This window comes from Apus apus, chromosome 7, assembly GCF_020740795.1.
Source record: "Apus apus isolate bApuApu2 chromosome 7, bApuApu2.pri.cur, whole genome shotgun sequence".
Lineage (NCBI taxonomy): Eukaryota > Metazoa > Chordata > Aves > Apodiformes > Apodidae > Apus > Apus apus.
Genome location: NC_067288.1, coordinates 21,459,799 through 21,481,921, shown reverse-complemented (window position 1 = coordinate 21,481,921; position 22,123 = coordinate 21,459,799). Strand labels below are relative to the sequence as shown.

The following is a 22,123-nucleotide window of genomic DNA, read 5'->3' as shown; positions in this document are numbered from 1 at the left end:
GCCCTGCTCTGTAATTTCGTGATGGATGCTGTAATTATGGGGAGGACTCCCCCAGCATGGCCCGTGGGTGGGAGGCAGCCGCACACACAGCCACCCCTGCTGCTGGGGACCAAGTTCTCTCCCTAGCATCCATCCCTCCCCCCCTCCTCCACTCCCCCTGCTGCCTTGGGCATGCTGGGACCCTGCTCTGCACCCTAGGAATTTGGGGTGCAGATGGGTGTGGGGTTCCATCTGCTCTCCAGCCCACACTTCTATGTGCCCACAACCTGCAAAACCCCTGGCCCGTGGTACCCAGAAGTAGTGCCCACCCCCCCAGGGAGGATGCTTGGGCAAGGCACAGCTTTCTCTGGGTACCATCCTGCCCCCAGGCCCTGCTGTGAAGTTTTGGGGGACATAGGGGGTCTCTTTTTGCCCAGTGTAGGGATCTGGGGAGGTTGAAGCCAGCCCCCGCTAGGGAGCAGAGCGGGCTGTTAATAAGCAGGACCAGGGCGCCTGATTGGAACCAGAGGGCCCTTTGCATGAAAAAGCCAAGGGCTCCCTTTGTTAATTGGAATTAAAAAAAAAAAAAAAAAAAATTTACATACAGTTCCTCATTAACGTGCTCATTGTTGGTATCGGGGTGCCCCTCGGGCCCCCTCCCCGGCCAGGGGGCTGCGTGCAGCGTGGGGCATCTCGCCCGGTCCCGGGCCGGCCGGCGGGCGCGCGCCCGTTTGAAGTGTCCTTGGCAGCCCTGAGTGCGCTGCCTTGTCTTTTCATGTTGCTCTTTGGTTAATTAGGGTGTTGGAATTTGAGGCTTCCTCATGGCCTTTGAAGCTTGCTGACGGCTCGCAGTGCCCTGTTCCAAATTAACACTAATTACAAGGGATGGCTTTTTATTTTCTCTGGGTTTTTTTCCCCTTTAATTTTTTTTGGGGGGCTCCCCCCTGCCCCACTGCATGCTTGCAGATGTGTACCTCCTCCTGCAGCCATACTGGGTGGAGATTCTTGCAGAGCACAGCAGGATGCATCCCCTGGGAGCAGTGGCCATGCTGGGCACCCCCCCCCACACTCCCCCCAAACCTCTGTGTCCCACCGCCCACCCGGGTTCAGCGTGGGTGGCGTGGCTGGGATCAGAGCAGCTCGGCACACCTCCTGCCCAACCTCCCAGCCTGCTGGGAAGGGGATGGGTCCCCCCTCCCATCCTGTGACACCTACCCTCCCTGTGTCCTCGTCCCCTTGCCCCGGGTGCTGCTGTCCCCTCTGACACACACACAAAGGCTGTGGCCATGCCCCCCCCCTGCCCCTCCCCAACCCTGGCACAACCTCCATCCCAACTGGCATCTGATGGACACCAGCTGCTCCCTAGCCCAGCCAGGAACAATAAGGATGCTTTCCCCCTCCCCGTTCCCAAAAAGCAGGGGGAAAAAAACAAAAACAAAACAAAACCCAACACCAACCCATATAATAAGTCATTAAAAGGGAAGATTCTGCTCCTTATTTGTGGTCTCTCTCTGGCCTCCTCGATGCTGGCAGGGGTCCAGGTCCCCCGGGGCCCCCGCCTTTTGCTGAGGGAGTGTCCCAGTGTGGATGAATCCTGACACCTCCCGTTCTCCAGCACCCGGGGCTGGGCAGGAGCCAGCCTCCCCCCATCAACAGCCCTGCCTTGGGATGCTCCCTGATGCCAGGCACCCCCGAGCATCCCTGGTGGATGGCACTGGGGTGGGGGCTGCAAATAGCATCCCCCCTCCTGGGCAGGGGACTGGGAGCAGTTGGGAGCAGTGTGGCCGGGTCTTGTGCTTCGGGGTCTCGGAATCCGCCTCCCACCCTTCTCTGGCCTGCGTCCCCCCCTTCGCTGTGTCAGCAGGAATGGGACCCCCTTGTTTGATGGGGACACTGGTGTGGGGCAGATTTCTCTTCCGCACTGAGGCAGCTACAAATAAAGTTGGTGGCTTCTCCTGGGAAGCTCAGAGCTCTCCCACTACCATTGAGGATAAATCCCAGAGCCATGGCAGGAGGAAGTATGTCCTGCAGAGCTCCACGGCACTGTGTCCCTCGCTTGTCCCCAAGCCTCTCTCTGGGCAGGCTGCACCTGCAGGGGTTTGAGGGTGCCACCTCTCCCTAGGCCCATCCCCTGTCCAAAAAGCTGCCTGTCTCAGGGTGCCGGGGAGCAGCTGGGCAGGGACAGAGTGGAGTGTCGCCAGTTTCAGTCACTGCATGGTGGTCTGCTTGTGTTGGGGATCTGTGGCACCTGCTACAGCGCATGGGTGGGAGTGGACAGGATGCAGCCCCTCTGTTTCGCCAGGTGTCTGCCCGTAGGGTTTTTCTACAGAAAGCAAAGCCAATGACTGATTTTGGGGCTGGAAATATCTGCATTGGTGGGAAGGGGGATGCCTGGTCTGGTGTGGGCTGGGATGTTCCCTGCTTGGGTTCTCTGGGTGCGAGTGCCCAGAGGATGGAGCAGCTGGGGAGCCTATGGCAAGAAGTCCTCCCAGGTTAATGTGGCACCATCTGATGCTTTGGGGCTTTGGTCCTGCCTGACCCCTTCCCTGGGGGCAGGACAGGTTGGTGGGATGTGGGCTCTGCCAGCCTTGGCACTTGACAGGACACTTTGTGGTCCCCTTTGCAGCGGGCAGCCGGGTGAGCCAGGAGCTGCGCTACACCAAGGAGAAGCTGGGCGAGGAGTCAGTCTACACCTCCCAAATGTTGATCCAGACCCCGAAACGGGATGGGGAGAACATCCTGACTCAGGAGGCCCTGCAGCTCCACCTCGAGGCGGCCCTGGCCGCCAGCAAAGTCCAAGTCTCGCTGTACGGAAAGTGAGTCCGGCTCCGGTCGGGGGCGACAGGGACCCCCGCCATGTCCTGCTTGTCCCCCACACCCCTTACCGTGTCCCCCGTGGGATGATGCTCCTCCTCAGCTCCTTGTTCTGCCTTTCCAGATCGTGGGATTTGAATAAGATCTGCTACAAGTCGGGTGTCCCCATCATTGAGAACGGCATGATTGAGAGGGTGAGTGCTGGGCATAGGGTGGCCCCAGGCAACACCCCACGGGGGTCGGTCCCCAGTAATCGGGCAGTGCATGGGCTATGGTGGGGATGAGACTTGTCAGCCCCAGGCACTGCAAAGGCACTGCCGGTGTGTGGGAAGGTGCAGGCTTGGGCAGCCCAGCAGGGCTGGTGGGAGGGGAGCAGGGGGCACCTGATCCATCCCTGCTGATCCCTCACATCTTCTCCTCCCACAGATGATAGAGAAGCTGTTTCCCTGCGTGATCCTGACACCGCTGGACTGCTTCTGGGAAGGCGCCAAGCTGCAGGGAGGCTCAGCCTACCTCCCGTGAGTGTGGGGGGCTGTACCGTGGGTTGGGGGGCTGTGGGTGGGAGCAGGGACTGGGGTGGGGCTGCCGAGGGGCTGAACTTGACCTCCCCTTGCATCTTGGCTCTGCTGCCCCAAGGACCCTTGGTGCTGCTGCATGTCCTGCTCAGCCCCAGGATGGTGCCACCACCATTGCTCGGTCAACCCTCCCCAGGGACAGGTCACTGTCCTCACCCACCTGGCCTTGGTGCACTACTGGGGTGGGGGGCTGCAGCCCAGGGGCAGGAGCTGCCTATCCTTGCCATGCCATCACAGCAGCCAGGGATGGGGATAATGGGGATGTGGGGACAAGGCCATGCCACAGGCAGGTCCCTGGGGGCTGTTCCACCAATGCTTTTCGGGTGCCAGGATGGCAAGGAAGCACTGACACTTTCGAGCTGTGCCCTGGGACACGGAGGGTGCAGAGTCCCCGGGGTGGGTGGCAGGTGATTCCCGGCCAGCTCCCCACACCGCCGTGGTGGGGCTGGGGACCCCGGGCTGGGCGGGGGTCTCCCCCCTCCACACACATTCCTTCTGTTTACGCGTGTGTTTGTCCGGGAGAGCCGGGGCGGCTTGTGCATTGTCAGCAAACGCAGCCCCGCGCTTTCTCATGCTAATGCTGCTCTGAAAGCTGCCCCTTGCCAAACAGATGAAATAGTGGCCTTATTCAGGCTGCTGCCTGACGGGAGGAGGGGGAAGGGGCCGCAGCATCCCCAGCCAGGACTGGGGGACCGGCTTTGCTCCCCCAAGTCCTCAGGTTCTTCCCATCCCAGCCTGGGGAGCAGCCAGGAGCAGGGGTGAGCGGGGTAGGGCGGTGGTGCTGACAGGGATGCTGGTGGCATTGCTGGGGTGGGTAGGACCCTGGGGCTGCGGTAAGTGACAGGCAGGCAGGGTGGCACCCACAGCAGCGGTGGGACCCATCTCACCTCTCAGCCGGGTGAACAGGTGCCCAGGCGGGCACCCCGGTTGAGCAGCCGCCAGCCCATGGGGACTCACTCATCCCCCTTTTTAACGCCAAGGGGTGAGCGGGGCGGGAGCTGGGAGAACAAAGAGCAGCAATCTATGGAAAGACAAAAGGATTTGCCCTGGCTCAGTGAAGCAAGCGAAAGCAGATAAAAGGCACTCTCTTTGGAAGCGGCAGCAGCTCTGGTTGGTATGTGGGAATCTCGAGCGTCCAGCTCCGGCCCAGCCAGCCTTCATGAATTATTAGGCTGTGTTTCTCCCCAGGGCCCACAGTTGCTCGAGGTTTTTTCTATCCCTCTTTGGAGCGCCGGGCTGCATTACTGGCTTTTTTGTGTGTCCTTTCCGCCTTAGAAGCTGAGCGAGGCTGGGAGCTGGCCCATGGGCACCCCAGGCTGGGATGGAGGGAGCAGAGCATCTGCAGGCAGTGGAAAAACCCCTTTTCCTGAGTACCCCAAGTCCCATGGTGTCCCATTGGACCTCCAAGGACCTGGTCCATGCTAAGATCCTAGCACCACCACCACCAGAACCTCTGCTGAGCCCCAAAACCTCCGGCTTGAGAGGAGATGGCAGGAGGGGCTGGAAGGGATGCTGGGAGCCCACTCCTGCCTGCTCCCCTCTATCAAGATGTTAGCCCACGGGCAGTAATCGGTCTGACTGCTCGCACAAAGCAGGGCCAGGCGGCGGGGCCAGCTCCCCCCGCTTTGTCCCAGCCTAACAGGATCAGGCACGCTACTTGACTCGGGGCATGGCCCGCTGCACCACGCGGGGCATGGGGGATGCTGCAGGCAGCCCCGGGAGCGGGTAGGGGATGTGCTGGGGATTGATGCTGCTCCTCTGCAGCCTCGCACCCTGCCTTTCAGGGCACCCCTGGACCCATGGAATCGGATTGCAGTGGTGGGGTTTCAGCATCCCCCATCACCCCTGTGCCACTCTCTCCCCAGGGGCCGCCCGGACATCCAGTGGAGCAACCTGGATCCTCTGCAGCTGATGGAGGAGCTGGGGCAGTTCACATCCTTGGAAGGCTTCAAAGAGCTGCTGGATAAGGCAGAGGTGGGGCAGGCTTACATGGAGCGGCCCTGTCTGGACCCCCGCGACCCCCAGTGCCCTCCCAGCGCTCCCAACAAGCAGAGCCAGCAGGTAGGTGACAGCCCACGGCAACCGGGAGGGGTGAGAGGGCTTGCTACTCTCCCACCTGCCCCATGGTCTCATATGCATCATGCCTATCCCTCCACCCACAGAGCCCTGACATCCCAGCCGAGCTCTCGGGGGGCTGCCACGGCTTCTCCAGGAAGTTCATGCGCTGGCAGGAGGAGCTGATTTTAGGCGGCACGACCAAAGACTCCCAGGGCAAGCTGCTACGGTGAGTGCTGCTGCAGCATGGGTGTCCCCAGGGATGGCACAGGGGTGCAGCCATGGTAGTCACCCCAGGAATAGTTTGGGACAGGGTCCCCTCATCCTCATCCAGTGCACACAGGAACCTGCCCTGCCTGCAAGGGGCTGCAGGGCTGTATGGGAGAGTGTGGGAGGATGGCGATAGTATGGGGCTGGCAAGCAGGAGCTTTGGAGCAAGGGGTGAAACGGGGGTAGGATGCCTGAGTCCTCTCCTGGGTGTCCGTGGTGGGGCTGTGGGGTGGGGAGTGGACCCATTCCTGCATCCTGGGGCGCTGCAGCCAGTCCCATCGAGGTGTGTACCTGTCTCCCAGTGCTGAGGCCCTGCAGACCATGTTCCTCCTCATGAGCCCACGGCAGCTCTTTGAGCACTTCAAGGATGACTACGAGATCCATGACATCAGCTGGAGCGAGGAGAAGGCGGGCGCCATCCTGGAGGCGTGGCAGAGGAAATTCGTGGAGGTAGGCACTGGGATCAGCCCCTGTGGGGCTGGGCAGGGGTGAGCCTGTGTGTGTCACCTCCCTGCATCCAGGTTTTCATGTGGCCACCGGTCCTGGCACCACTCTCTTGTGGTCCACTGAGTCCCTAGGACCCTCAGTGGTGATGCTGACACCCTGGATGGCTCTGGGGGGATGTACTGGGGAGCAGAACAGGAGTCCTGACTCCTCTAATGGGGTGCATCTCTGGCAGCTGGCGCAGGACTCCATTCCACCCAACGCCACACAGAGCGTCCATGCTTTCTCCACCACCACGCTCAATGACATCATGAAGTCTTTCTCCGACGTCAGTGCCATCCGGGTGGCCGGGGGCTACCTCCTCATGGTGCGTGTGCCCCCTCTTTCTGTCCCCTGCTGTTCTTCCTTTGTCCCTTGTCCCCATTAACTCGGTGTGCTCTTCCAGCTGGCCTACGCCTGTGTCACCATGCTGCGGTGGGACTGCTCCAAGTCCCAAGGGGCCGTGGGCCTGGCTGGGGTCCTGCTTGTGGCTCTCTCTGTGGCCTCTGGTCTGGGGCTTTGCTCTCTGCTGGGCATTTCCTTCAATGCTGCCACCACCCAGGTATGTGCTGGGGAAAGAGCTGGGTACTGTGGGGCTGGTGGGGTGGCCAGGTGGCTGAGTCCCCTCCCAGGCAGTAGCCGAGTCCCTCCACTGACACAGGCTGGTCTTTGTCAGGTCCTGCCCTTTCTGGCCCTTGGCATTGGTGTGGATGACATGTTCCTCTTGGCTCATGCCTTCACTGAGACCAGCCAACACATCCCCTTCAAGGTGAGTGCTGAGCCCTTCTCAGGGGCTGTCAGGTCCCCTTCTACTTCCCTGTGGCCCCTCTCATCACCCCCTCCCTCTGTCCCCACAGGAGCGGACGGGTGAGTGCCTGAAGCGTACAGGGACCAGCGTGGCTCTCACCTCTGTCAGCAACATGATTGCCTTCTTCATGGCAGCCCTGGTGCCCATTCCTGCCCTGCGTGCCTTCTCCCTCCAGGTTTGGCTGTGGTCCCTCTCTGGGGGCTGGGCAGGAGGGGGTGCCTGAGGTCCTTTTCTGGAGCGGGTGGGAAGGGCTGACCAGACCCAGCTCTGACATGTCCTCCTACCCACAGGCTGCGGTGGTTGTGGTGTTCAACTTTGCCATGGTGCTATTCGTCTTTCCTGCCATTCTGAGCCTGGACCTGCACCGCCGGGAGAAACGCCGACTTGACATCCTCTGCTGCTTCTACAGGTACCACCACCAGGCTGCCCAGGATGCAGCTGGCCCCACAGGACCCTCTCAGAAGCATGGGGTGGCTCTGCTCTTCTCCCTCAGCATCTTCTCCTCCTTCACTCTCTCCTTCTTTCCTCTTTTCCTGCAGCCCTTGCTCCTCACGGGTCATCCAAATCCAACCCCAGGAGCTCGCCGATGCCAATGACAACCATGCCTGCCACCCCTCCCCTTACGGGCACCCTGGCGTGACCACCAGCACCCAGATAACCACCACTGTGCAAGCTTTCACTCGGTGTGACCCCTCGGGCCACCACGTCGTCACTGTCCTGCCACCCACCTCCCAGGTGTGCACCTCACCCACGGTTCTCCTGCCCCCCACCGACCCCCTGGGCTCTCAGGTCTTCACCCCGTCCAGCTCCACCCGGGACCTGCTGGCCCAGATGGACGAGGCCAAGGGTGGGCGGGAGTGCGTCCCCCTGCCCTTCTGCCGCTGGAGCCTTGCTGACTTCGCCCGAGAGAAGTACGCCCCGCTGCTCCTGCGGACCCGGACCAAGGTGAGGTGGGGACGGTCCCAGTGGTGCCACCCAACAGGAGTGGGTGGCACCGGACCCTGCCTGACTCCCCGCTGTCTCCACAGGCGGTGGTGGCAGTGCTGTTCCTGGCACTGCTGGGGCTGAGCCTCTATGGCACCACCATGGTGCACGATGGGCTCTACCTGACAGACATCGTGCCGCGGGACACCAAGGCGCATGCCTTCATCTCGGCCCAGTTCAAGTACTTCTCCTTCTACAACATGTTCATCGTCACCAAGGGTGGCTTCCACTACCCAGGCGCCCAAGCCGCTCTGCTCAGCCTGCACCAGGCCTTCAGCACCGTCAAGTACGTGGTGCGGGAGGGCAACCACGACCTGCCCAAGATGTGGCTCCACTACTTCCAGGACTGGCTGCGAGGTAAGGGACATTCCTCTTCTCCATGCTCTCCCAAACCTGCACCCTCCCCGCTGGCCTGGGAATGCCTTCTCTGGTGTGTGTCACCCTGGGAAGGCCCGTGGTGTCCCCAAGGCACCTGGCAATGCCAAGCTGAGCTGGGTTTTCTGTGTGCCCATCCCACTGGCACCACGCCCCCCAGGGCACACAGGGTGCCACACAGGGTAATGTGCTCCGAGGGATGCTCACCCCTCGCGCTGCATCCCCAGGGCTCCAGGCCACCTTCGACAAGGACTGGCAGGCCGGGCGCATCACCCATGACAGCTACCGCAACGGCTCGGAGGACGGCGCGCTGGCCTACAAGCTCCTGATCCAGACTGGCAACAAGAAGGAGCCCTTCAACTTCAATCAGGTGTGTGGGGACAGGGCTAGGGTGACCGGGCTGGGGACAATGCTCTGCCTGCTGCCCTGCTTATACTCACTCCTGCTTTCTCCCCGTAGCTGACCACACGGCGGCTGGTGGATGAGAACGGCATCATCCCCCCTGACACCTTCTACATCTGCCTGACGGTTTGGGCTAGCAATGACCCCCTGGGCTTCGCCGCCTCCCAGGCCAACTTCTACCCTCCACCACCTGAGTGGATCCATGACAAATATGACACCACAGGCGAGAACCTGCGAAGTGAGTGAGCATGGTGGGCTCCCTGCAGCTCCCTCCTGCACCCCAGCATCCCTCTGCAGAGGACCCCACTCCCCACACCTTTTGTGCCCCACAAGCATTCTCCTGAAGAGAAGCTCCCCGCATCCCTCATCCTATCATCATCCTCTGGTAGAGAAACTGCCATGTTTCCCTGTGTCCTACATCTGTCCCCCTGCACCCCACACCCGTCCCCCTGCACCCCACACTCTGCACATCCCACTGTGCACTCAACAACCTGCTGCTCCAGCTCGTGACCACCTCACTGCAAATAAGTCCCTCCGCTCTGTTCCCCTTCTGCCCCACAAGCCCTTGCCTGTTACCTGTGACCCCCTACCCTACAAGCACCCTGCAGGCAGAAAAACCTCCTCCCCCTTGCCCTCAGTCTGCTCCCCGCACCAGCCCCGTGGTGCCCAGCCAGGCATGGGGCTGCCCGGGCTGGGCTCAGCTTGGTGTGGCTGGGGTGCACCCCTGCCTGTACCCCTATACTGACTGTGCTCTCCTCCCCAGTCCCAGCAGCCCAGCCGCTGGAGTTTGCCCAGTTCCCGTTTTACCTCAGCGGGCTGCGTCGCACAGCCGACTTCGTGGAGGCGATCGAGAGCGTGCGGGCCATCTGCCGGGAGGCCGCCCAGCGCCACGGGGTGCTGAGCTACCCCAGCGGCTACCCCTTCCTCTTCTGGGAGCAGTACATCGGCCTGCGCCACTGGTTCCTGCTGGCCATCAGCATCCTGCTGGCCTGCACCTTCCTGGTCTGTGCCCTGCTGCTGCTCAACCCCTGGACAGCCGGCATCATCGTGAGTATGCACCCCAAGGCATGGGGATGAAGGGGTGACCAGCTCTGCTGCCCTTCTAATGGGTGGGGACAGGGACATACAGCTCTGCTGCCATCCCGGTGGGTGGCTCTGAGTACCTGCTTAATGGAGATGGAGCAGTGGAGTGGCCAGGGGCACCCTGGGTGGAAGCGACATACATACAGAGGTGGCATTAGGTCTGGGACACCCATACAGAGGGATCGGGGACATGGCTTATGAAGGGAACATATGGAGGGGGCATGGGTCTGGGGCATTCCATGCAGAGGAGGCAGGGGGGGATGGAGGTGGCAGCAAGTGGGCAACCCATACAAATGGAACGTATGTAATGCACAGGGATATGAGGGCATCCATGCAGAGAAAGTTGAAGGTCACCCCTGATAGGTGGTGAGACAGAGGAACACCTCAAATAGAGGGGAAAGAGGCAATAGGGTGAGGGTGTTTTATGTGGAGGGGTGGGATCAGACATGACAGGTGAAGGGGCAGAGGGAACAGCTGAGTAGAACCACCCCTCACTGACCCCACTGCCCAGCAGGTCTCCATCCTGGCCATGATGGCAGTGGAGCTGTTTGGCATCATGGGGCTGATGGGCATCAAGCTGAGTGCCATCCCTGTGGTCATCCTCATCGCTTCAGTGGGCATCGGCGTCGAGTTCACTGTCCACGTGGCCCTGGTGAGTGCAGGCAGACCCCTGCCCATCCATAGGGCACAACAGTTCCCATTCCCCAGCACTCTCATCCTCATGGCCAATAGGTGGCCACACCACGGGTGGCTCCCAGGGACAAGCCTTGTGTGACATTCCCTCTCCATGCAGGGCTTCCTGACGGCTGCGGGGAGCAGGAACGTGCGCTCAGCCGCCGCGCTGGAGCACACCTTCGCTCCTGTGATGGATGGTGCTGTTTCCACCCTCCTGGGTGTCCTCATGTTGGCTGGCTCCGAGTTTGACTTCATCATGAGGTGAGTGCTGGAGCGGGCTAAACTATCTGCTTCCTGCCCTCCAAAAGTTTTGGCAATGGGGGGGGCTGGTGACATGGCAGCCCCCTTGGCTGGCAGTGGAGATGAGACGCAGCTGGGAAGGTTGGATCTTGCTGGAAGCACCCACCTCATGTCGCATAGAGGCTGGGGAGACATGGCAGGACTGGGGTGTATGGTGTGGGATGCCTTGTTTGGGGTGAGATAGGTTTCATGGTGGCCATGTCTGTTTACCTCTCTGCCTGTGGCCCCCCCCCAGGTACTTTTTTGCAGTGCTCACCATCCTGACACTGCTGGGGCTGCTCAATGGGCTGGTGCTGCTGCCTGTCCTGCTCTCCATCATTGGGCCACCCCCTGAGGTATGAGACACCCCTCCCGCCTCTCCCTGTACCTCACCGACCCCATACCCACCTCTTCTCATCCCCCATTGCCTCTCATCCTGTGTCCCCTCCACCCTTTACTCATTCCTGCCTTGCCCAGTCCCAGCCTCACCTCTCACCCACCTCAGCCCATCCGTCACCCTATACCATCCCTGCTTTACCCCATCCTTTGTCCCATATCCAATTTGCCCCATACCTGCATGACCCCACTCCTGCCTCACCCCACACTGGACTCCCACCCTTCTTCCCTGACCCCATCCTGCCTCACCTCATATCTCCCTCACCCCCCACAGCCCTCACCCCATCCTCACATCACCCCATACTCCCTGCTACCCCCTGCTCCTCCATCCTTGCATGTCCCCAGTCCCTCTGACATTGTCCCCTCTCTCCCCAGGCATCCACAGTGGATAATGGCCCCCACCTGCCCCCTCCAGAGCCAGTGCCGCCATGCCTGGGCCATGGGGGGCTGTATGTCCGACGTGCCCCAGCCTGGCCTGCCACCTTCCCCGAGCCCTTGGACACAGAGCGTTATGCGGAGAGTGTGGGGTCCAGCAGCCCCCGGGGACCGTTCATCGTGCCCCCTGCCCCAGCACACATCCTGCTGGAGGCCGGCAAGGACCCCAGCTTCCCCCGCATCACCGTGAGTGTCTCTTCCTGCTGTGGTTCCCCAGTATCCCCTGGAAGAGGCTCATGGATAGAGCCAGAGGACAGGGGATTGTGGGTCCCCCAGGGTTGCCAGAGGGATTCTCAGTGTGGCTGGACCCCTCATGTGCCGTTTACCTCCCATCCAGGTGCTAAAGCCCTACAAGGACACCCCAGAGGTCCAGGGGAAGAAGGAGGCCCCCGGCCCACAGCCTGCACACCCCTTGCCCTTCGGGGATCCGTGCCCCACGCCAACCCGAGACTACCCACAGCCCTGCCCACCAGGCACCCGGCCACCCCCTACTGGAGCCATGCCTGCCTACAGCACCCACTTGCAGGGTCCCATCGGCAGCTACACCACTGTCACAGCCACCGCTTCAGTGACAGTGGCCCTGCACCCCACGCTGCCCGGCTCCTACCCCAACTTCAGCCCCGAGGGTTTCGCCAGTGAGGAGCAGGACTGCCTGGAGGAGCCCAGTGCTGGTGGCACCACCATGCCTGATGCCTTTGAGATGCAGAGCATGGGACAACGTGGGGCAGGTGCTCGGCGCTAGGTGAGCTTGGGGACACAGGCGCCCTACCTTGGGGCATATGCACAGCAACATGGGGGCATGGGTTGGCTTTGGAGGGACCCAGCTGACACCCATTCTCTCTCCCTGCAGGTTGCCAGCTCGTGGGCAGAGCATCTCCCTAGCACCCAGCAGGCACAGGAGGGTGCAGAGCGGGGTCACCCGTGTCGTGCTGCTAATCGCCAGAGTGGCGATGCCCCCCCGGTCTCAGCCGAGGAGAACCAGGCCCCCGGGCCACCCACAAAGGGACATGGCAGGGCAGGCTGGCACTTCTATGCAAGCTGTGTGCAGGCCATGCTGTGCCAGCATGTTCCCCACCTGGGGTTGTGCCAGTGGTGCCATATCCCCCCCACATCCAGGGCTTGGGGTTACCCTGGCCTGGGCTTGTTGCCTGCCCTGCCCCTGCCCCCCAGAAATGGAAGCACTAACCCCTTACTCTGTTTCTGGAGCTGCTGGCAAGGCAGGCTTGGTGCCCTGCCAGCTCCCCCGCCCCCCGTGGGGTCACTGCCTGCTCCCTGTCACCTCCTCCTGGGACCCCCCCACCTGGGCCACAAGCTGGGGTGCCCCAACAGGTTGCTTTGGTGCCCCTCAACCCTGTTAAGGCGGCAGCCCCAGAGCCAGCCATGCCCTGGGGTGCCATGGGCAAGGCCTGGGGTTGGCACCCCCCACCTTTATTTATTGCAAAGGGAAACTATCTATAGAGAGATATATATTTTTAAGCTTATTTTAAAAGATTTATTTCTCAGCCTATGGCCTCCCTGGCTGCCCAGGGTGCAGGCAAGGAGGGGGCAGACCCTTTGCCGGTGCAGGGCTACCTGCTGGCGGCAGCAGAAGCCCGGGGTGGGGAGCACAGATCTGATTCATGCCCCTGCTCCACAGGGTGCTGGGTGGCCACAGGCAGCTCACACCCCCTTTGACATGCTGCTCTGTGCTTCAGTTTCCCCACCGGTGAGCACGGGAAGGCTGGAGATAAGGGACATGCAGCAGAGTCAGGGAGCCTGTTGCTCCCACTGCACAGGCAGGGTTTTCGGGGGGACAGTCCTTGGGCTGGTCCTTGCTGTGCTAAGACCCTGAGCTGTCCCATGGTCACAGCCTGTTGTGCAACTCTCACGCTCTGCCCTGGTGACAGCACTTGCCCTGGTGACGCTGACATGGGTGCCTGCAGTGCCACCGGGCATATCTTGCTGGGAAAGCAAATTTCTCCCCGTGCAGCAAGGCTGTCTGTGAGGCCAGCCCCTGTCCCCATCCCAGGCACTGTCCACGCCTTTACCCAGCACTTTAACTCCAGCGGTGTTTGCTGTGCCTGTGGCCCCGGCCGCCCTCCCCGGCTCCCAGGCATTGCTGCTGAGCTGGGGTGGCCCCGGGGACCCTGTCCCCGTGCTAGGCGTGGGCACGGTGGGCAGCCCCCTCCCTCCTCTCCCCCAACACGCCATCTAAGTTATTTATATCAAAGAGAGCAAAGGTTTATTTTTGTAGTTTGTACAGGCGGTAGTGGGGACCGAAGGTTTATTTTTAAAGAGTAAATATATATATTATATATAAATTACCTCCCGTGTCCGGCCCTTTCTTGTGGGGGGCACAGCTGGAGGGAAGGGGGGTGGTGGGATGCTTGAGACAGACCCAGCTCTGTGCATACGTGCAATGGGTGTGTGTGTTAGGCTGTGAAGAGGCACATTGAGGGTGGGGTGTGGGGGGAAGACAGAGCTGGCAGCGTGTTGCCACCCACCCCAGGGATGTGAGGGACTGGTGGGAGCTGCTGGCAGGGCTTGGGGATAGGCTTTGGGGACAGGTCGGGGGGGAGGGGGGGTCACCAGCATTGGTGCACCGCTGCTACATGGGCACAGAGATGCCGGGGTCTCCACTCCCATTTGCCTGCCCACCCCCCCCCAAACCCGAAGCTCTCCATCCCACTCAGTCTGCTCCCCGCCACTGCCATGGGGTGGGGGGTTGTTCCCCCGCCCATGCCGGCTGCAGAACGGCCGCGCTGCCGGGGGAGGGCAGCACGGCCCTGGGGAAGGGCCCCGGCACCAGGGAGCTTGCAAAACTGGGAGCTCTCCCTGTGTCCCCGTCCCTCAAGGAACCCTGCAGCCCCACCACCCTTGTGATCACCGCCCGTGCTCTCTGCCTGGGTCTCCTTCCAACATCCCCCCATGTACCAGCTCTAAACCCTTCATGTCCCCACACCCCTTTTTGGGGTGACCCGGCCATGCCGCCCTGCCCCTGGCACGGTGGCATGGGGCAAAGGGCTTTACTGATGCTCTCGGCTGCGGTGGCTCCTCTGGATGTGCCCAGCCCCGCAGCCGGCCCTGCTGCAGAGCACCTGGCTGGGGTCGGGGGGCACTGTCACTGCCTGAGCCCCCCCAGCGACCTTGGTGTCCAGCCCTTACTTGGTGCATGGGTCCAGATGCCGGTGATGGTCGCGAGGCCTCGTGCCGCGCCGGGGCCGGCAGAGGTGCGAGGGGACTCCACTGCCCTTCCTCAGCGCGTGGGACCGCCAGGCTGCTGTGATGCTCTCCACCTTTGGGGATGGGGACATCAGCACAGCTGTAGTGTAGTGCCCCCCCAGGAACCCAACCCTGCAGCATCCTCCAACTCACCGGGATGAGCAGATCCCGTTGGTTGTGGCTTTCCAGCGTTGCCAGCTCACTAGGTGCCAACAAGGGCAGGCGCAGCTCCTGCACAGGCAAGGCAGCCACTTCAGGCACTGGGCGCTCCAGAACGGCCTGTGGGATGTAAGGGATGGGGTCAGCGAGGTTCCATTGCCGGGAGTGTTTGGGGCCGGGGGGGGAATGCACAGCCTCTGTGCCTATCACATACCCCTGGGCTCAGGGACTCGTGGGCTAGGGCTGGTGAGGATGTCTGGGCACTCCTGGGTGGTTCTGCCTGGGTGGGGTCAGCCAGGACCACCCCCCATCACAGCTGCACTGCACTCACCGAGCTGACGTGTGCCCACTCCCGCACAGCCTGCACCAGGTCCAGTTCATCCACGGCCAGGCGGTCGCTGCGCAGCACCCGTGCCAGCACCACGTCGGAGAGTTCGTGGAAGCCCCGTGTCCGCACCACTGCCTGCCAGCACACCACAGCACCAGGGTGCTGGTACCAGGACCCCACACCAGCCTCCCCACACTCCATGGACCATTGGAACCACCCTGGCACCATCGCTGCCTGGCACCCCAGCATCCCCTCACTCAGACCCCCAACCCCTGGCACACCAGCACCCCACAGCCATTTTCTACCTGGCACCCAGTGTCTTCTCCTCGAACACCATTTGCTCCCTTTCCTCCCCTGCCCAGCCCCCAGCCACCCCATTTGTAGAGGCTCCGCTCCCCTGCCTCATGCTGTGTCCCACATGCCATGTGCCCCCGTGCTCCCCATGCCCTGGGATATCCCATGCCATGCTCCCCCACTGCCCACAGCCGTACCGCAGTGCAGTCCTCGATGAAGGCCAGGCAATGTTGCTGGAGGTCTGCCAGCCCATAGGTCACTGCAGCCTGTGGGACAACATGGACACTTGTGAGGGGGGCCAGAGGGACCCCCAGCCAAAGCCCTACAGAGATACAGGTACTCTCAGGGACCCAGGTACATTTCTGCGCATGGGCCCCACAGTGCAGGTGTGGTTGGGAATGGCCACCAAGTTCCCCTCCTTTCCTGGCCTGCCCCATGGCAAAGGGTTTAACAGCACTAATGCCCACAATGGTCACACAGCCCCACCACCAATCAGGAAGCACCTGATTTTCCACTGCTGCTCAGGATGTCACCCAGCCCCAGGTGGGTGAGGGGCCCCAGCTTGGGGGACACGTGACCACCCATCCCCAGCACTCCTTGCATGGGCACAGGGTCAGCTCAGAGCCCACCACATGTGCCCCATGCCCTGGTGCCAGCCCCAGTTTGCCCCACAGCTGCCATCCCCCACTGCAGCAGGGATTTGGGATACTTTCACGCTCCCCCAGCCCTACCCAGAGATGCTTGTTCCAGGACTGGCACTGTGATTCAGGGCACCAGGAGAACATGTCCCTGCCCCCCCCCACCCCCACGGTGTCAGCCCCTGCGTGTGGGGTACCCAGGACCAGCACAGGCAAGGCGAGCAACACCTCCCCCTCCACCACAGCAGGGGACTAGCATTGACGCAAGCAGGGAGGGAAGGCAACATGTTTTCTTCAGGTTTGTTTTGTTCTGGGGTTTTGGGGTTTTCTGTTTGTTTCCTCCAGGCCACTTTTAGCTCTGTTTATGCCGCGGTGGTCTGGCACCACATCTGGCGGGAGTTTCTGTGCTCTGGGGCCAGCATCTCTCCCTGAGAGCATCACTTTGGCCTGCAGGGGATGGAACAAATCCCCCTTTTCTGGGGAACTGCCTTGGGAACAGCCAAGCAGTGTGGCAGGGCTATTGGGACCCCCCCCAAGATGATTTTTAAGTGCCCCAACTCTCAGCAGGGTTTTAGGTACTGGCCTCAAAACTGTCAGAGCTTCCAGAAACCCAGTGCCTCCCAGTTTCATGCAGAGGACAGCAAGGCCCTGGGGAGCTTTGGCCGGTCTTGCTCAGGACAGTGTGGCCTTGGGGACATTTTCCTGCCAGGCTGTGGTGGCCTTTGCAGCCCTAGGACAATGTGGCCAGGAGCTGGCAGGTCAGTTGCTGGGGCAGGGTAGGGTAGGAAATCCTGCCTCACTGTGTAACTGAGAGGAGGAGGGTCAGGCCAGCTCCTGCCCCAAAATCCGACAGGTTGTTTTTAACCCTGTGTGTCCCCCTTAGGTCACACTCACCTGCAGAGCCTCACAGACCTGTTCAACACTCAGTGTGTCCTTGATGAACTCAATGCAGAGCTGGAAGGCAGAAGGAGGACAGAGTGAGGCTCTCTCTACTCCCTCCCATGACTCTCAGCACCCCCTGAGCCCTGAGGACATGGGGAGGAGGCACCTCCAGCCCTGCAGGGTTTCATGAAGCAGGGATGAGTTGTTGGCAGCTAGTTCAGGCACTGATTCAACTGAGGACCATGCTTTATGTGACCAAACCCCAGCCAACCTCAGAGCCCCACATGGGTCACTGAACCTTGGTCATGGTCACTAGCCATGTCCTGCCATAGGGGATGGCCCTGGTGCTGCCTGAAGGGCACTGGGTGACCCCAGCTCTGTCCAGCCCTGCCTGCCAGCTGCTCTCTGCCTGTGGCTGCTGGGGACCAGCAGGTCTGGCTGCAGCCCAAATGCAGGCGATGAAGGTGGGATGCAGCCAGATGGGCACATCTGTCTGGGAGCAGGACCTGCCTCCTATCCATCTCAGCTGCCTCCCATGCAAGGGGGTCAGAGCCCTTGGGAACCCAAGGGGATGTGACATGAAGGGAGGAGCTGTCAGCTGGAGCAGAAGGGCCCTGAGTCACTGTCGGGATGGAGATGACATCACCCTGCAGATGGTGACACAGCCACAGGCTTCCCTGACTGTCCACAGTCAGCCCCTTCCCCCACCCCAACCTCTCTTCCATGGCTCTCCCCACAGCAGATCATCCCCCTGAGGATAGATCTGCTGGATGGTGGGGCTAGGGCACTGGATCCCCCTGTTTTTCACAACACCTCTTCTGTCTCCTCCTTGCCCAATCAGCTGTTTGACAGTCCCGTGCCATATCTGGGGTTGGTGATAAGCTTATCCCCACGAGGTGAAGGGGCATGCTCCATCCTGCTGCCCCAGCACTGAACAGCCCACGGTTCCTCAGCTCCTCTGTGAGGTGCTTCCCCAGCATGGCGGGAAGGGAGGGGAAGTCTGGGCACAAGACAGTGGGTCATGAGATCAGCCCGGTCATAATTCAGGAATCACTCTGATGACGTGGCCTGGCTGCCCTCCCCATCACTGGGCTGCCTCAGCTCCCTGCCCTCTCCTCATCTGACTCCTCCACGCTTCCATTTTGCTCCCTGTTGCCTTCCCAAAACCTTCCTGCCCAAAGCAGCACCCCCTTGGCAGCACTGTGGCTGGGGTGCCGAGTGCTCCCCACAACTTTCCCTACAGCATCATCCTGCCAGATGACCAGAGGGCATTGTGGGTGACAGCATAGGGGCTTTCCTGCTGCCCTTTGCTGTGTGGGAGGTGTGAGGCCCCATGTCCTTCCTTGGGATTCCACAGCCCCCACAAGTCTCCTGGACAGTATTGCACACCCTCAAGGAGGATCCCAGTGGACAGACACTCCGAGATTGAGAAGCAGCAGCAGAGCCTGCAATAGACATGGGTGATGCACCACAGTGCCATCCTCAAAGCCACCAGCCATGCAGGGACCATCTTGGGGCACTTGGGGACCACCACCTCCAGTGTAAGCAGGGCCATACCTTGCACAGGTCCTGCAGGCCATACTCCACCGATGATGTCAGCACCTCCAGCACCTGCAGGCAAGAGACACCTTGTGAGCACCAGCATGCAGGGCTCCAGATGGGCATGGCAGCCCAGGGGCCAAGAGCACATGTCCTCCTGCTTCCAGGGGAGCTCCCTGGTGGAGTATTGGCAGGGGGGGGGGTGGGAAGGAGCTGTCATAAGGGGGCATATAAAAGTGTCCTGCTCTGGTATCTGGTATTCCACCACCAGTGTCCACATGGTCAGTTATCCCAAGGCTGGGGCAGATGCATGCGGGGCAGGGTGCTCTGGATACCCACTGTGCTAGAACCCACACTTCCATTGCACTGTTAGCCAGCCAGAAAGCATCATACAGAGCATCCCCTCCACCTTCAGCACCCCAGGAGTTGGAAAGCCCCCTGCCCACACCCTGCATTCCCCCTTGTCCCTCCCACGCCCATGGCCCCCACTAGCCCCATCCCCACTCACAATGTGGCTGTTGAGGGTGATGCTGTTGGTGTACAGGAACTCAATGACAGCCAGAAAGACCTCAGGCTGCACGTTGCCCAGGACAAAGGGGCCCTGAGGTGGGATGCTGCCAGGTGGGTCCTCACTGCCCACCAGTCCCTGGCTGAGCATCCCCTGGAAGGCCTGGCAGCGACACGCCAGCACACAGCAATGTGCAAATACCTTCTGCTGCTCCCGGCCCACCACGAACGTCACATCACTGTGAAGGAAAGGGGATCATGAGAAATGGGGTGCCTGGGAATCTGGGACATGGGATGCCCTGGGTCTGGGACTGGTCACACCAACTAGATGCCCATCCCATCAGGGCAGCGCTCTTTAGTTTTGACCCAGGGTTTTTCCCCAGGCACAGAGGGCTTCTTGCTGGTGGCTCCTTGCAGCCATCCGAATGCTGCAGGCAGGGTGAGCAAAACGGGTCCTCTAGAAAGCACAGAGAGCCATGGGTGCCAACACAGTCAGCCATAGATGCTGGCACAGGGTTGGGAAGAGAAAGGCCTAGGACAGCTGGAGAAAGTGGCTTTCTCTTTTGGCACAGCTAAGCACGGGAAAGTGTGACTGGCACCAGACTCAGCCACCTTGACTCACGGGCACTGACTCATGGGCTCAGGGTTGTAAAGCCTCCAGCATCACCACCAGCAGGGATGGCTCTGGCCCTTCCCACACCTGCAGGACAGGGAAGCCTGTAGTGCACACTGGGACACAGGATCCCACAGCTCCCGCACTTCCCCAGCCCTGTGACAGGAAGCAGGATCAGGTGAAAGGGAGCTAGTAAAGGGCAGAAGTCTCCAATCTGCGTGTACCATGCCATGACCCACCCATCCCCTTGTTTCCTGAAACACAGTGAACAGAAGACATGCCATTGAAACTCTAGCTGCCACAAACCCACCACCCAACCCTCATGGTGCCCCAGAGAGGATGTGCCTACCAGAGGGAAGGGCACCTGGGTCATCCCACATGTGTATTGGGATACACATGGCTGGGATACGCGAGCAGAGCCTGATGGGTCCTCCATGACTGGTACTACACTGGGGAGCGAAATAAACTGTTCTGGGGCTAGTGGAGGCCTCAGGCAGCAGGATGCAGGCTGTGAGATGTGGGACGGAGGCTGCAGTTATGGGATGCAAGGTCTGGGATGCAAGGCACAGGTTGCAGGATGCAGAATGAAGTGAGACAAAGGCTGCAGAGTGCAGATGTCAGGCTGCAGGATGCAGACTGAAGGTCTCCCCCCTGCCTGGCACTGTGGCTGGGGAGTTTTTGCTGGGTTTTCTCTTCTGGGTGGCCTAGATGTCAGCAAGGATGGGGATTTCCTCAGATAGCACCAGCATTTGTGCCAGGCCTCAGCATGAAGCAGGCAAAGAGGACCACACAGCCAGCCAACTGCCAGGCAGGACATGCTGTGTAGGTGGGGGGCAGCTGAGGCAGCAGCTCTCCCTCTCAGCTCCACAATCCAGGAGGAAGTGGCAGGGGCTGCAGGCGCTGGGGGAGTGGGGGGGACAGCAGGGCTGCCACCAGCCCTCCAGGATGAGGGGAAGTTGGAGATACTGAAGGAAAATACCAGTGGAGCCAAGGCGGGAAAGGAGCCAAGCACAGGTGGCTGACCTGGGGAGCAAGGCAGCTGCAGCACCTCCACTCCTGGCAAGCGCAAGAGCCCCGGTGCAGGATTTAGCCTGGGATATTGGCACCATGCCTGAGACAGGGGGGTCTGGGCACATCTGGGGAACCTTCCCTCCTCCAGGGACGCAGTGGCCATGGCAGGTGGGATGAACCCGCGCAGCTCTGGGGTTCCCGCTGCTGTGCGGATGTGTGGGGAGCCCCGGGGTGCGCACACACCGTGTGTGCCCTGCCAGCGGCCCGGGGCTCCCTGCACTGCCCCGACCTCCCCCGGCAGCCCTCGGGGCCGCGGGAGAACAGCAGGGAGCAGGCGCGGGGGGCTTCGGCATGGCTGGCGGGGGGGGGTGACGCCGGCCCCCCCCGGCCCCTCACCTGAACTGGGGGTTGTTGACCAGGGTGCGGAGAGCGGCGGTGAAGGCGGCCGCGTCGCCCTGAAGCCGAGCCGAGCCGGGCCCGGCCATGGGCGGCCGCGGGCGGAGGAGGCAGGCGGGACGCGGGCGGGAGGCAGGCGGGAGAGACGCAGGCGGGAGGCTGGGCGGCCTGGGGAAGCCGCGGGGAGGAGGCCGTACGGCCAGGCCCATTGCGAGGGAGACTTGGCAGGCAGCGCCGGCTGCCCCGGGGCGTGGGCAGCGGGAGGGAGAGGGGCCGGCGGCGAGCGGGGAAGCCCACCCCTCCTGCCGAGGTGCCGCCGCCCGGAGGGGAGCGGAGCGGAGCAGGGAGGCAGGCGGGCCTGCAGCCCGGTGCTAACGGCGTTCCCAGCACCGGGACCTGTCCCCCCCCAGCTGGTGCCTTTGCTGCAAAGGAGCCTGTGGATGGGGCGTATGAGAGTGAAGGGAGGCAGGGGGCTGGGATTTTGGAAAAGCCAACACAGGCGTGGGTTAAATGCACAAAGATCACACCTGCTTCCACATGCAGAGCCCCCGTGGAAAGCTGCTGGGCACAGCTGCGTCCCTGACACTGGCAGGGGAGGAAACTCAAGCTCAGTGGGGAGATCTGCTCCTGAAACGGCAAACACCTTCTCTCCTGCCAATGCTTCAGGCTGAAACGCTGCAGCTCTCCCATCTGCTTACGAAACAAGAGAATACAGGCAGGGAAAAAAAAAAGCAAAACCAGCCTCTCCCAAACCAAGCGCTGTGCGGGGGGATGCCCTGTCCCCTTTCTTCCCAACCTGGCTGACTGCAAGCAGCCTGCAGGTGGAGAAGTGGGGCAGGTTCCCGCAGAGGGACCCACCTTCACTTGCCAGCAGCGGTGGGAGGCAGGGGGAGCAGCAGGGCCCGCAGCCGACGGCAGCGCCCCGAGGGAGCGGGGTCCAGC

General features: G+C 61.6%; 2 protein-coding genes across 3 annotated transcripts in view; one reads left to right on the top strand and one right to left on the bottom strand.

Moving 5' to 3' along the window:
• The window catches only part of PTCH2 (patched 2), a 21,774-nt gene extending 7,857 nt beyond the window's left edge, over positions 1-13,917 (top strand). The window contains exons 3-24 of the mRNA XM_051625206.1: positions 2,606-2,795; positions 2,918-2,987; positions 3,220-3,311; positions 5,234-5,429; positions 5,531-5,652; positions 5,996-6,143; positions 6,373-6,504; positions 6,583-6,738; positions 6,853-6,945; positions 7,034-7,159; positions 7,275-7,393; positions 7,524-7,929; positions 8,013-8,325; positions 8,571-8,713; positions 8,803-8,983; positions 9,509-9,792; positions 10,343-10,480; positions 10,622-10,764; positions 11,039-11,138; positions 11,554-11,799; positions 11,951-12,355; positions 12,464-13,917. Coding sequence (XP_051481166.1) covers positions 2,606-2,795; positions 2,918-2,987; positions 3,220-3,311; positions 5,234-5,429; positions 5,531-5,652; positions 5,996-6,143; positions 6,373-6,504; positions 6,583-6,738; positions 6,853-6,945; positions 7,034-7,159; positions 7,275-7,393; positions 7,524-7,929; positions 8,013-8,325; positions 8,571-8,713; positions 8,803-8,983; positions 9,509-9,792; positions 10,343-10,480; positions 10,622-10,764; positions 11,039-11,138; positions 11,554-11,799; positions 11,951-12,355 — 3,803 coding nt within the window. The 3' untranslated portion in view covers positions 12,464-13,917. The remainder of the gene's footprint in view (positions 1-2,605; positions 2,796-2,917; positions 2,988-3,219; positions 3,312-5,233; positions 5,430-5,530; positions 5,653-5,995; positions 6,144-6,372; positions 6,505-6,582; positions 6,739-6,852; positions 6,946-7,033; positions 7,160-7,274; positions 7,394-7,523; positions 7,930-8,012; positions 8,326-8,570; positions 8,714-8,802; positions 8,984-9,508; positions 9,793-10,342; positions 10,481-10,621; positions 10,765-11,038; positions 11,139-11,553; positions 11,800-11,950; positions 12,356-12,463) is intronic.
• On the bottom strand, positions 13,884-22,123 carry BTBD19 (BTB domain containing 19). 2 transcript variants are annotated; one of them, XM_051624586.1, is made up of 8 exons: positions 22,040-22,123; positions 19,163-19,400; positions 18,673-18,726; positions 17,128-17,187; positions 15,793-15,861; positions 15,305-15,436; positions 14,968-15,093; positions 13,884-14,888 (listed from the first exon to the last, which is right to left on the bottom strand). In XM_051624586.1, exons 2-8 carry the CDS (start codon positions 19,310-19,312, stop codon positions 14,754-14,756), a joined length of 726 nt encoding a protein of 241 aa, XP_051480546.1. In that variant the 5' UTR covers positions 19,313-19,400; positions 22,040-22,123; the 3' UTR covers positions 13,884-14,753. The 2 variants fall into 2 exon arrangements, with proteins under 2 accessions (XP_051480546.1, XP_051480545.1); XM_051624585.1 differs by lacking the exon at positions 22,040-22,123 and adding an exon at positions 21,182-21,302.

Excerpts from the sequence above, each read along its gene's own strand:
- BTBD19 (XM_051624585.1), bottom strand. The coding sequence starts at position 21,270 with ATGGCCGGGCCCGGCTCGGCTCGGCTTCAGGGCGACGCGGCCGCCTTC. Across the intron at positions 17,188-18,672 it reads GCCTGCAGGACCTGTGCAAG|CTCTGCATTGAGTTCATCAA; the intron begins GTATGGCCCTGC and ends TCTGCCTTCCAG. Across the intron at positions 15,094-15,304 it reads AGTGGGCACACGTCAGCTCG|GCCGTTCTGGAGCGCCCAGT; the intron begins GTGAGTGCAGTG and ends TACATCCCACAG.